Below are 15,020 nucleotides of genomic sequence, written 5' to 3'. Positions count from 1 at the left end.
AAATAATACAGTGCAGACCTAAAATGTGAATAACTGCTTCTTCCATGTTTTATCTGTGCTCTCTATACTTTGAGATAAATCTTTTCTCAGACTATGGTTGCGTAAATTACATCAGATCTTGAGCTCTCCATGGCCTTTATTTTTACTGTTTGCTATCACAACTATGCAAGTTACAGAAAAAGGAGATGCTCCAATAGTATCTGCTACAAAGACTGAGACTGGACTCTACTTGTACTTTTTTGAACATGATTTTTAAAGGTTCAGAAAAAGGAACTGCTTATTCGAGCAGGAAGAAAAAAGAGAAGATAATAAACACTTTCTTGGAAACTGAAGAAACAGGCACACAACAGGAGACCATTCTTAAATGTAAAAATATGCATAATTGCTATGGAGATGAAGTTTCTCATAGTTCATAAGATTAGAAAAAAGACAAAAATGACTTTAGTTGGTTTAAATATATGTATGTACATATTTCCTAAGCGATGAAAGATTACTTCTTCCAAACATCTCCTAAAATGTAAGAACATAGTCAGCTGGAATCTTGGTTTTGTTAGAAGAAGCTCTGTCTCTGAAGTGAGTGGACTGCTTCTCTTATTTCACAATACCCGAATCAAATGACAAAGAATTCCGGAGACAACTTTCTTCCACCTAATGTCTTTCCAATCGATATTTGAAATGCAACCATATATCCACTAATAATTTATGCTGATTCAATGTTTAAATCTAAATAATTTGAAAACCCTGGTATTTCCTGCTGTATTTTATCTCCCATAGTAATCCCTTCTTCATTCCCATTTCTCATAGGTCCTTTGTTCAAAAAGGTTCACTTCTTTCCTAATTTTCTTATATTTAGCTCATGCTTATTTTAGTTACTCACCAAAACTGCTATTGAAATCAATTTGATAAAAAATTTGATAATTTTATTTTTTTTTTACATTTTCAAATATTTTTTCCCCAAAACTATAATATTCCCTGACTGTGCTTTTGGCCCAGATCCCTATATTTCATATTCCAGGCTTCAGAATGTTACTACTTGACCCCTTGAGACCAAATCAGACTTTTCCCTTTTCACAAATATTCTTCGGCTAAGAACAAACTTTCTTGTTATTTCGCATAGTGCCAAACAAATCCATGTAGAAATATGAAATAAATGACAAATGTATCTAACATTCAGAGAATTCCCCATTTAAAACTAGGTGCTCTCCAGTTGAAGAAGTATTTAAAGATAAATAACACCATAGGCATTTTTCATCAGGGGATTATACTAATATTAATACCATTAGGCAAAGCAGAATAAGACAAAGTACTTTACAAAAGCTTAGACTTTGTGGCCTTTCTGGTAGGGAGGTAAATACATAGACTTTACTTAGTCTCCTTTAGCTCACATCTCTGCTAAACTCCTGGCTAGTTGTAAATGATATCCAAGGGATCAATTAACAGACAGAGCTACATAGACAAACCAATTTCACAATTAACGTATGTAAAGGGAAGACAGGTATACATATTATATTTTGTCTTTGGATTCATTTATCTGCTTGCTAAGTAGGTTTTCTCTTTAAAACTGGGAATAGTAAATTGCAATGGAAAAAAAAATGGTCATAGAAGACTTGATTTCTAGACTGAATTTTGCTACTATCTTGTTGTGTAAGCTTGAGCCTCAATTTATTTTATCAAGAAAGAGATGGAATTGGAAGATTCTCGAAGTCCTTTTCAACACAAAGTCTATGAATTCGTAACACAGTTTTTTAAGAAAAAAGACAATGTAGTCCATAGTGAAATGTTATAAGGAATAATTAATATGGAGTTTTTAGTTTCTATTCAATAATTTCTAACAGCTATATGATACTTTTTAAGAGAATTGTCAAATGTAAAGTAAGTTTACAATGATGATCACCTTCAAAATTACGTTAGACTTACTGTGGTGACCATTTTACAGTAAACACGAGTATCTAATCATTTTTTTGTATACCTGAAAGTAATATAATGTTGCATATGTCAATATACCTTCATAAAAAAAAGTAGTAATGAGTAAATAAAATTTTTTAATAACTATTTCAGTTACCTGAGAAAATTTAGGGGAAAAAAAAACACAAGGATCTTTTAAAACAACCATATGCTTTTCAAAAATTAGTTTTATAAGTTCATCTCCAGAATTGAGAAATTAGGTGATGTTAGGTGCTTACTGTCATTTCTCTTTTTCTATTTATTCTTGTATTTCATAAGCACACACCAACTATAAAGTCATAATTCAGCAAATTTCCCATTACTATATTCTTTGTTTTCAAATTATTTAGCATGAAAGATTCATAGCTTCCCATTCTAAAGAAAGCAATGGATAATTATGCTAAGCGAAATAAGTCAATCAGAGAAAGACATGTATCATATGATCTCACTGATATGAGGAATTCTTAATCTCAGGAAACAAACTGAGGGTTGCTGGAGTGGTGGGGGGTGGGAGGGATGGGGTGACTGGGTGATAGACATCGGGGAGGATATGTCCTATGGTGAGCGCTGTGAATTGTGTAAGACTGTTGAATCACAGACCTGTACCTCTGAAACAAATAATACATTACGTGTTAAAAAAAAAAAAAGAAGAAGAAGATAGTAGGAAAGGAAAAATGAGGGGGAAATCGGAGGGCAAGATGAACCATGAGAGACTATGGACTCTGAGAACCATGAGAGACTATGGACTCTGAGAAACAAACTGAGGGTTCTAGAGGGGAAGGGGGTGGGGGGATGCGTTAGCCTGGTAGTGGGTATTGAGGAGGGCACGTTCCGCATGGAGCACTGGGTGTTATGCACAAGCAATGAATCATGGAACACGACATCAAAAAATAAATAAATAAATATAGACCCCACCCCCCCAAAAAAAGAAAGCAATGGAAAAATAACATACTATAGCTTTCTATTTTCCTTTTAAAGCATGTGTCATGTTGCGGTGGTACATAAAGGAGCATTTCCAAAGAGTACAGATGCAGAATTATTACCTATATATGATACAGCATATAACACTTTTTTAATTGGAAAGAATGATAGTTAATGTTCAATTTTTATGCTTACACTACAATTATAAAATGTTTGGAATGGGGCGCCTGGGTGGCTCAGTTGGTTAAGCGACTGCCTTCGGCTCAGGTCATGATGCTGGAGTCCTGGGATTGAGTCCCGCATCGGGCTCCCTGCTCGGCAGGGAGTCTGCTTCTCCCTCTGACCCTCCCCCCTCTCACTCCCTCTCATGCTCTCTGTCTCTCGTTCTCTCTCTCGCAAATAAAATCTTAAAAAAAAAAAATGTTTGGAATGAATATGTTCTACACATATTAGCATTATTAAAAACCAGTTCTAATGTCTACGAAAACTTTTTTAAAAGACTCTACAAAAAATTTTTTTTAAATGGTCCCTATGCTTTGAGATTAACTAAAATTCATTTTTGAACAAATGAAATGAATCACATGGAATGCAGTTAAGCTCTATGGTTTTTGCTTTCATTTTTGTTTTGTTTACATTCCCCTGGTATCTACAACCAGCAAAACTGGCAAATGCTTATGTTTGCTGCTACTCTAAAGCTGCTCTAAAGAATCTTAGGAATTTGGAATCCTAAACCATTTTGGATGTGTCAGCAATACATCTCATCAATTATAAGGATGTATCTTTTGCCCAAGTTTCAGTGATTTCCACTGTGTTCCATTTGAATGTTTTCTTTGCTAATTTCCTTTTTGTTTGGACAATGTAGTAGATATGTATTTCTGGGAGCCAAATTTTCTTCTGTTAAGTCACAAACCAATATTAACATTTCACTGAAGGGTAACTTATCATATATTCACCAAAAATAATTTGAGAAATCGTTAGTAAAATGATTTAGTTACATTAAAACCTTCCTTTACCATGACTCATTACGCCACATAATGCTGCCATTTTCTCTCTTCATTAACTTTTCACTTGTAAAACTCAGTAACAGTTTTATGAGGTTTTGCATGGACTTTCTCATCTTTCTATATTTGACTCTAAGACCAAGATGATCTTTTGGATTAACATCCTGCTCTGGAATGCAGCTATTGAAAACTCAAGGTAACAGGAAAGTATGATTACAATGGTATTTTTCTTTAACAATCAAAACCTTCTCTTGTATATAAACCTACAAGGTTGGCACTGTTGGGTCTCCTGTCATGCTTGCAGGAAAACCCATTGAAATTCTCAAGCTGGTTCTCATGGTTTCTGATGTAAATGGAAAGGATACAACACCTGACATGTACTCTAAGAACTTTGTTCTGTTTTTCAGAGAATAATGCAAATGCCACATTATTCTCAAGAGATAGTGCGACTTCAGAGTTGACAGAACACTGGCTATCATATTAATAATAATAAGTTTTTGATACACAAGACATTGATTGAAGAGGTTTTTAATATATTAACTCATTTAAGCCTCCTAGCAGTACAATGAAGTAGGTACAATTACTAATCTCATTTTACAAATGAGAAAACTCAAGAATAGAAAAGTCACATAATTCAGGTATTAACTGAGAGAGCTGAACTTTGAACCCAGACAGTTTGACTGGGAAGGGGCTGCCCCAATCCCCAAAATAGGATGCAGCAACTATGAACCTATTCTGATAAAATGCTGGTAACATCAGTGGAGATGGGATACAGCCTTGTTATTGTGGGGTACATCTGGGTTCTGATTTCCCCGTATCAATGACTATCGAGCAGGTTTGCCAGAAGTTCCAAATCTAAGTGGCTAAGATGTGGATTTCAAATACGTAGGGTAGAATCCTCAAGTGCGGGGCGCCTGGGTGGCTCAGATGTTAAGCATCTGCGTTCGGCTCAGGTCATGATCCCAGGGTCCTGGGATAGAGCCCCACAATGGGCTCCCTGCTCGGCGGGAAGCCTGCTTCTCCCTCTCCCACTCCCCCTGCTTGTGTTCCCTCTCTCGCTGTGTCTCTCTCTGTCAAATAAATAAATAAAATCTTAAAAAAAAAAAAAATCCTCAAGTGCTAACCACTTACTGTCATATTTCAGATTATATCTGTTTTTCATGGGGGTTTTGTTGTTGTTGTTCTTTGTTGTTTTTTGTTTGTTTTTGGAAGCCAAATAAGAGCTTATATGCTATAAATGTTGGGGTGATTATGTTGTGAGGTTGAGAAAGCCTGGCAGGAAACCACAGGACTCACTCACTCAGGAAGATACCGAGGGTCACAACTCAGTCAAGCCTTCTCTCTCATCAAACACACTTCCTGGCAAACTGCATGTTTCATACATGAAACTCTGGTACCTCTAGAAATCCTTGAAATATAACATAATCTTGCTTTATAAACTTCTCCTTGACATTCATATTTTACCTTTTTGCTCATAATCTATTTAATTTTCTCCCCAAATTCTTTGTTTCTGGTGCCTGTTCTTTCTCCCCAAGGGAAGTCGTAAGTTTTTAAGGTCAAGGTCCATGTTCCCATTTGTTTTCGATTCCCCCACTTTTAACACTTGCAACGTGGTAAACTGATAATCAAGGAATGCTGACTCTCTTTACTGCAGAATAGTGCAAAGTTGTATGTACGGTAATCTCTTTAGAACCGCATTCTTCTTTTGTATCTTAGAAAAGCTTGGTATGTCATAAGATTAAGTACACCAACCTTTTTGGGGATAATGATACATTTTAGAATAAAACATTTATCAATAAGTGCTTTTGTATGAAACATCATAATTCTTCATTTGAAAAACGACCATTAACACCAACAGAATAGTAAGTTCATTAAAGTAAAAGCTTTCTAGTATTTCACCTTTATAGAAAAGACGGTTCAGCAGGCTCATCAAAGGTTGGAAGGAATGGAAAATTCCATGTTCCTCCTTAAGGGTGATCAAAAACAAATTTTTTAAAATTTCTGCTTAATGTTCTAATTATAGCAGAAATGGAAAGCTAATACACAATCCATCCATAGGCCCTATCAGCATTATCTTCAAAATCTGCCCAGAGGCCCATGCATGACCTTTCTCCTTCGGCGCCTCCTCAGCCTCAAGCCACCATCACTTTCCCCAGGTTCCTGCACTGCACTCCTGAGGGAAGTCCTCCCTTGTCTCCTTACAGCTAATTTAACCCTGTAAGAAACGTGTCTCAGATCTTGTCATTCTTTCTCTCAGAACTCTCTGAATTGAAGGGTTTTCAAATTTTAGAGTGGTCTATAAGGCCCTATAAGAACTACAAGACACCAGCTGTCCCATCTGCTCTACTTGACCTGTGTCTCTGGAACTTCCCTGCATTCCACAACATTCCAGCCGCCCGGCCCTGACCACTAGTTTTTGACTAGACAAGTACATGCTAGCCACATCTGGACTACTCTCCTCTCGTGCAGTCACATGTCTCCCTCCCTCATTTTCTTAGGCCTCTGCCCTCCTCAGAGATCTTCCCTGACCACTGTGTGTAACAGAGCAGCACCCTCCTTCCCATTTCTCCCAATCCCCGATATCCTGCTTTCTCTGCATTGCAATTAGTACAGCTTGGAATAGTGTATTAATAAATATTGTGTTAACATTATATATACTAATATACATATATACCATATAATATGTAACTAATATTAATACGATATAGCAGTAACATATAAATAATACAAATCAATATACAAATCAATATAATAATCAATGTGTTCACAAATAAAAATACAATTTTCTTAGCAGGTATTTCTGAAAAAGTTATATTATTGTTTATTATATGGAAAGCCCAAGAGGGCAGGATTTTATCTATTTGGTTTACTAATCAATTCCCATTTTTCTAGATCAGGACCTTACATATATTAGGAACTCCATTCAAATGGATAAGCACATGTGTGAATGAACGAGTGCACAAGTGAACCGATATTTACATTTTACTTTATTTCTCTATCATTCCTATCATGCTTACGCGCATATTTCAGAAATGATTTTAAGATGCTATATTCAATGAGGGCATGTGGTTAAACCTGCATGTGGATCATCTCTTCTATTAAAAATTTAATGGCTCTTTTAAGCAGCTCCCCCTATTATTATTTTATGATTTAAATTGGTTAAATCTGGTGAAGTCTTTCGTACACTTTAAAGGCAGGTTACCGTTTAAAGGCAGTGGCTTTCATACTCAATGACTATGAACCACAATTTTATGAGCAAACTGATGTTTACCATATGCATTCTAAAAATGTCGTTTCTTTTTCTTTTCTGTTCTATTTCATCTTTAAATACATGCCTCCCGTGACCCCCTGCATTAATTTCATGACCCATTTTTTCATGGAGCATAACCTGCAATTTGAAAACATCACTACAGAGTACACAGGATAACATGCAGAATTCCCAGTGAACTAGTATTAAAGCTGTCACTGCTCGTTAAACAAACAAAAAATCCCAAAACTAATGAACTTTATACAGAATAATACTTTTGAAAGCAACTATTATTTTATATCCACATATGGTCTGAAATAAGCATATTCTAAATATTAAATGTGAATTTCTGAAATAGAATTTTATATAAAATGAAAGAATGTGGAACTAAAATATGTTCTTAAAAAAATTAAAGAAATTATAACATGAGGGGCGCCTGGGTGGCTGAGATGGTTAAGCGTCTGCCTTCGGCTCAGGTCATGATTCCAGGGTCCTGGGATCGAGCCCGACATCAGGCTCCTGGCTCAGCAGGGAGCCTGCTTCTCCCTTTCCCTCTGTCTCTCCCCCTCCTCATGCTCTCTCTCTCTGTATCTCTGTGTCTCAAATGAATAAATAAAATCTTTTAAAAAAAAAAAGAAATTGTAACATGAAAGCAGATAACTATTACTTTAAAACTGAAAACATCTAAATGTAAACATTATTACATGTTTCCCCAGGGAGAATTACAGTTCAACAGCTCTGGTTAATTTTTTTTTTATCAGGTTATTTTGTAACCAGTGGATCCCAAAAGTGAATGAAGTGGTGGAAATCTTTTAATGGTATGATCATTCCCTCTTTTAGCCAGGATGAAAATAGGTATTTTTCTTTTCCCCCACATATAAATTATTCCTCTGTTGCATCAATTTTCCTTACAATATTTAGCACATCTTTATTTTCCACTGTATGTTTATCTATTACCCTATATATACACGTAAGACCACACACCTGGACCATTAAAGTTAACTTCCTAAGAAGCTGAATATCATCCTATCTCTCAATCCAAATCAACGTTCAGATCACTAAAGATTTATCTTCCTAAAATCCTACTCACTTAGTTCACTACTCAGACTGCTTCTCCTGCCATGCAAAGCCTTCCCAACTTAACTTTTTAGCCTTGCCCAGCATTAGTACTTGTGATGCTCAGTGCTATGTGTCGACTTGGTCAGCTTATACTATCCAGTTACTCAGTCAAATAGTAATCTAAGTATTGCCATGAAGTTATTTTATAGATATGATTAACATCTATAATCAGCTGACTTCATGTAAAAAAGAACATCTGGATAACATGAGTGGGTTTGATACAATCAATTTAAAGGCCTTGAGAATAGAACTGCTATGTCCCTAAAGAAGAAATTTTACCTGTGGTCATCTTCTGCCCAAGAACTTCCAGCCTGCCCTTCCTGATGGCCTGCCATATGCTTTTCAGACTTGCCTAGCCAGTGCCAAAATTGTGTAACCCATTCCTTGAGATAAATGTGTGTGTGTACACATCCTAGTAGTTCTGTTTCTCAGATGCAACCTTGACTGATAAAATACTTTATCATCATAAGTCCTTTATGCCCCAGCCCAACTCTTGTCATACTCAGTTTGTACCTTAGACCTTATGGACTCCACTCATCATCCTTCAGATATCTCTGCGTGAAATGGTCACTCCTCCCTTGTTTTGATCCTTGGAAAACCTACCTCACTCCCACTTTCATAAAACAAGAGTCACACCATTCTCTGAATCTCCATAGCTTTCTGTTAAATGACATTTGAATGACACAGAACAGGATCTCACTTTTATGTTGCTTATTTTTGTATGATATTTCCTTATGACGATAAGATCCAGGAGAATATAAGACATGTGTCATATCTCTGAAGCTTCACCAATATTCAGTGAAGTTTCAGTAATAGCACCTTATACGTATCAGCAATGTAGTGGATGGATGATTAATCAAGTGTTATTATATACATAAAAACAGCGAATCTTTGAGGTCACATAGACTTCAGTTTTTTACTCTGGCTCTGTCTTACAAGCTTTGTGACAATAGGCAGGTTACTTAATCTTTCAGCCTTAGTTTTCTCTTACGTAAAGTATAAAGTTTTCTAATCACCATACTGAGTCATGGAAAATAATAAATGAGATCATGTACCTGGCATGTGTTAGGGCCCACTGAAATGTAACTATTTTGTAATTACTTTGGAAACGTTATTATGCATTAATTCATCAAATGTATAGAGCCTGTATTTTTTAAGTACTTACTTGATTATAAGTGGAGGATCTTTTTCATATATTTATTAACCTTTTGTATTTATTTTTCCTTGTTTTTTTTTTCTTTTTCTTTTTCTTTTATTACTATTTTTTATTGTGGATTTTTTAAAGTCGATTTTACATCCAACATGGGGCTTGAACTCATGACCCTGAGGATCACGAGTCACATGCTCTATGGACTGAGCCAGTCAGGCACCCCAAGAGTCTATATTTTTTGTTGTTGTTGTGCTAAGGTACATCCTATGGACATTGATTTGGTTTTCAAGTGGCACGTACTCTAAAGAGATACAGAAAATTTTCAAAAATGACTACTAATGATGAGTTTGAAATGTTCCACAAAAAAGGGGAATTCAGAAAAAAATAATGTTCTTCAAATAGTTGCAACACTACTTGGTACACCTGACATGTATTATCACTCAGTAGGCCGTATTAGAATGGACAAAATCAACCTGCTCTTCCATAATTTACTGACCCCAGTCTGCAAAGATGTTTTTGTACCCTCTACTTCATGTAGAATGTCTTATAACTGTTATTCACCTGTAAAATAGCAAGGCAACTTTTCCATGTAGACAAGCAGATCTCCATTGTTCACATCAACCCACAGAGCTTAAGTTAAGGACAGTTTTAATCAGGGGCACCTGGGTGGCTCAGTCGTTAGGGTCTGCCTTCCGCTCAGGTCATGATGGGACTGGGCCCTGCGTCGGGCTCCCTGCTCGGCGGGGAGTCTGCTTCTCCCTCTGACCCTCCCCCCTCTCATGTGCTCTCTCTCATTCTCTCTCTCCCAAATAAATAAATAAAATCTTTTAAAAAATAAATAAATAAATAAATAAATAAATAAATAAATAAATACATAAATACATAAATAATATGTGGTGGTTTCACTTAAATATATGATTCTAGTATGATCGATAGTATTATCAAAAATGAGCACGCCCTTTAAAATAATAGTGGTTTTCAAGATTAATTTTTTTCTAAATAGTTTTCATATAGTTTCTCAATAGCTAATATGAAGAATATCTGTGGAAGAGATAGATATTAACTCAATTTTTCTCATTCAGCTAACTAAACTTTTCATGCTAAATCATGCCAATCAAACCTCATGTTAACACCAGAGGGAAAGTCCCAAGCATTGCAGTGATTTCAACCGTATTAGCTTTACACCAAAAATATTTTAGAGTATTTCTTTGCTACAAAGTCAGCAAGAAAAAATGGAGTTGCCATACTCTACAAATCTCACTGCTGAGTAACAGCTCTGGACGAACCTCTAGATGGTCTTATAAATGCTTCTTCCTACTGATACAGACTCAGACCAGCACTTAAGACGTTCTCTATTAAAACAGCATTGACTTTCTGTTCAATATATGTTTTTTTAAATTTTTCCTGAAATCATTCCTTACAACTCATCTCATTATATCCCAGTATAGAGTTTGCTAATTCATAAATCCTTAAGTTCTCTTTATGAAAATAATTTTATCATTTTCTGTTTTCCCCATGCTGTGTCCAAAGGTCAGTTACTTAAATCTGACCTACTTGCATGTTCCCTAACACAACTTTCTCTTCTGTGTCTTCCAAGTTTAGATTCAGATTTCTCTGAAATCTATTTCAGATTCTGTGCTCCCTAATTATACAATAACAGCTTTCTTTAAGGACTTTTTCTTTGAAGATATGAAGTATAGATTGCTTCTATTTATTAAAATGAAGAAAACTGAAGACGAGATTCAAAAATGTGCTTTTTCTATGTTTTCTTAACAGTTCAAATTTTGTCTCTTTTTTTGAATGAAAATTGCATTCATTCAATTTTGGCTCATTCCTCTCATGATCAGGTTAGTTTTTACATTCGTCTATGCAATGCAACATTAAAATGCTTTTAAAGGAAGCTAATTTGTTGGTTGTTTTATTTCCTACAGGCATGATACTGCAAATAATTTTAAAGATAGCTAAATTATTTGAAGAAAATACATGCGTGACAGACAGAAATTATAAAGAATACTCTTTATAATTAAATGAAATAATCGCTTATTTGGAGTGACAGGGGAAGAAAAGAATTACTTATTTGGAGAAAAGGATCACTTCCCATACTATATATTATAAAATCACGCAAACTTTTTTTTAGGAATTATCTACTAGGAAATGCCAATGCATAAGCAATCTTTCCTAGATCAACCATGAATTTAATAATAATACCATAACAAAGATAAATTAAATAAATATCATATAAACCACTTTACCTTTGCATTATAGGGAATGTAATGTTTTGATAAAGCTTCAGGTGTATGCATCCATGTTTTGTCTGCAATGAAGAATACACAAGGTTAAATTCAATTACATGTTCTGAGGGGGTCATTCATTCATTCATTAGCATAAGGAGTCTAATATGGGTGGGAGCACTTCTAAATTGATTCTTTTGCTAAACTGAGAAAGAATAACTAGTCAGACAGGAGAATGGTATAGCTGGAAAGTGCTTATAAGATTCTTTCCTTGATATAAAGGCCCCTAGCTTTTCCTTTAAAAAGTATCCAAATAATAAAGTGATACTAAGTTTCTAAAGAATATAAAAAAAAATAACTCAGTGGAAGACAATTATATCAATTATGTGATTATGTGACATCTTTCTTCTTTCCATTTATACTCTCATGATTTACAGGGTATTTTTTTTAATTCCCTAATCAATAAACCTTAAATCTTTAAAATATTTCTTAGATTAGTGTAAGAGAATATTAAAAATAAATGTGACTAAAAGGAGAGAAGATACTGAAAATAATTTGAATTGTATATTATTGCTAGAAATAGAAAAAATATTTTTCATTCAAGTTTGAATTTTATTTATGTATTCTACCCATCTACCAAAGCATTTTGTGGACTGTGTTAAGTGGGGAAAAAACAAAAAACATTAAACAAATCAAATTTGACCATTTTTTGGAAACTGCATTTTTTGGAAACTAAAATTTTGAAATCTTCAAAAACTACTGTCTTCTTTAGCAGAGTTTTGTATTTTATTCCTCATGGAATTTAAAAATTTAGAATCAATACTATGAACAGAACAGAATCAAAGACATATTTTACCATGGAAAGTAGTAAATAAGTACATACTGAAAGGAAAAAGATTACTAACAAAGTGTTTTCAACATTCAATTCGGAACATTGAAAATGGTGTTAACAGAAATTAGTTTGATAGCATTAATATGTTTTCAAACTGGGGGAATGCGAAGAAAAAGAAAAAGGCCTCTATTTCTGGAATGTCAATTATTTTATACCATTTGGAAAATAATGCACTATAGTTATATTAAAAGTGTTAATGGGATACAATGCAATATTCATAAGAATTTCTAAGACAGAACATGAGGGACTGATAAAAATCCCAATCTCATGGTGAATTTTAGGGCTATTTCTGACCACTAAAGTGGATATGTGATGGTTGTACTTGGGTGATATATTTTGAGAAGCAATATATTCTAAGCTTCAGAAAGCAATATTGACATATTGCCAATAATATGTGAAATTTTTATTTCCTGTAAGGCTTTCTATTTTAATTCGTTTTCTCTTTGTGACTGCTACTGAAAAGTGATATGATTAATTCAAGAATAATTTGTACTTAGATTTAGGATACAGTCTTGCCCTTGTATATTAAAAGAAATAAATCACAATGCTATACACCAGAACAATAAAAACATCAAAACAACAAAAACAAAGATCTGCCTTTAGGAAACCTAACAAAAAAACAAACAAAAAAAAATCCCAATTTCTTTTTTTAACCCCTTAACTCAATTCTTCTCATGTCTCCTTTTCCAAGATATACAACGCCACTCAGAAGGATATAAAGTCTAACTCTGAATATAATGGTTCATTCCAACCCTGAGGAGGAGGGATAACTGCTTTCTCCTATAAGCCACTATTATTGGAAAACTGATGACACTACCTCTGTTATAGTCTTGTATTGCAGTGACCTAGAAAGAAGATAGTTATATTCAGCTGGTACTGAAGACAGATTAAAATAATCACAATATTAAATGACCAGTGGATAAACTGCAATTGCTACAATGACAAAAAATCTACATTCACATTATCAAGTGATGATGGTTTAGAGGGTGTTCATTACATACCTCTAGTACAGGCAGTTTATAAAACCTGAAAGATCTCTAAAACGCACCCTTACTGTCATCCTAATTTATACTCTGGCAAAAGAAAAAAACTGACAGAATAAAACCCTTTATATTAACTCCTATAGATGTGCCTGCCCTTGAAGAGTGAGCACAGAGGATGGTCTCTGGTCACTATCTATGCCCACAAAAGCAATCAGATATACGGAAATGGTACAGAAACAGCAACACAGACATTAAGGAATATGCCCCCTTCCTTGAAATTAAACTGTAATCACTAACTCAAGAGTAAACAGGCATGTAAAGGGAAATGCCAACATTTCAAAATATTTGGCAAGTGTCAAACCACTCTGGCTGCTGGGTCAATAAATCTTAGTGTTCAAAATGCATTTAGATTAAGAGCTCATCAAGAACGATGCAGTAGGGGCACCTGGGTGGCTCAGTCGTTAAGCATCTGCCTTTGGCTCGGGTCATGATCCCAAGGTCCTGGGATCGAGCCCCACATCGGGCTCCCTGCTCCGCGGGAAGCCTGCTTCTCCCTCTCCCTCTGCCCCTGCTTGTGTTCCCTCTCTAGCTGTTTCTCTCTCTCTTTCTCTGTCAAATAAATAAATAAAATCTTTAAAAAAAAAAAAAGAATGATGCAGAACTTCATTATTTCTGTATCACCAGAGTTTAGCATATTGAAAGCATCTTCTCTGAGTTTATCAAATTTAAAACTAAACACTGTTGGGTGAATAGATGTATATGAATGGATTATAAAAAGGGAAATAATATTTAAATATTGAATTTTAAGTCCTATGCACTGTGATTATATCTACTCATCGGTATGTCAACTGGTGAGTTAAAATAAAGTGCAATTAGTTGAATTATTTACTCACATTCAAAACTTTATGCTTTTTTACTAAATTATTCAGTTTTGACATAATGAACAGAATATAGGATTTTAAAAATTCAAAGAGAAGGCTAACGTAAGAAAAGGAGCTATACAGTGGGTATTATACAAGACTGATGAATCACTGAACTCTACCTCTGATACTAATAATATACTATGTTAATTAATTGAATTTATATTAAAATATTAAAAAGTAATCCAAAAAAAGAAAAGGAGCTATAGAACAAATACATTCATTAACATTTATTTGATGATTATGAAGTTAAGACTAATTTTTACAGATCTCTTCAAAATAGTCCAAATAATCCAATTCTAATACATGCAGTCTTTTTTAGAATCTTTAGCATTAGAGCATTTGCGAAGAAAATCAGTGAAGTCAATAGCTAATTCAAGCAAAGAACACCAGCAAAATACTAACGGAAGAGTTGATAAAAAGAAAAAAAATACATATATGTTTGAGTTTAAGATAACAATTTCTTTGCCTTAAGCTTCTGAGGTTCAGGACGATTTAGTAAGACTGCATGTGATAACCAAGTGAAATGGACACTTAGGAAAGAAAAGCTTTTACTGATTAAAGACCATCTTGTTTTGTTTAGAGTAGAATACACAACGTATGCTGATACTA

General features: G+C 34.5%; 1 protein-coding gene across 15 annotated transcripts in view; it reads right to left on the bottom strand.

The window, feature by feature from the left end:
- The window catches only part of GULP1 (GULP PTB domain containing engulfment adaptor 1), a 275,824-nt gene that overhangs the window by 99,117 nt on the left and 161,687 nt on the right, over window positions 1-15,020 (bottom strand). For all 15 annotated transcript variants that reach the window (XM_064586812.1, XM_064586809.1, XM_064586805.1 and 12 more), the window contains one exon: window positions 11,635-11,696. Coding sequence is in view for 14 of the 15 variants with exons in the window: in XM_064586809.1 (XP_064442879.1) it covers window positions 11,635-11,696 (62 nt within the window). In the remaining variant the exon portion in view is untranslated. The remainder of the gene's footprint in view (window positions 1-11,634; window positions 11,697-15,020) is intronic.

The sequence above is a fragment of the Mirounga angustirostris genome, unplaced genomic scaffold (assembly GCF_029215605.1).
Source record: "Mirounga angustirostris isolate CCGP_5_RB_7025 unplaced genomic scaffold, mMirAng1.0.hap1 SCAF_3, whole genome shotgun sequence".
Classification (NCBI taxonomy): Eukaryota; Metazoa; Chordata; class Mammalia; order Carnivora; family Phocidae; genus Mirounga; species Mirounga angustirostris.
Note: the sequence above shows the minus strand (reverse complement) of the source record. Positions and strands in the feature narration are given on the sequence as shown.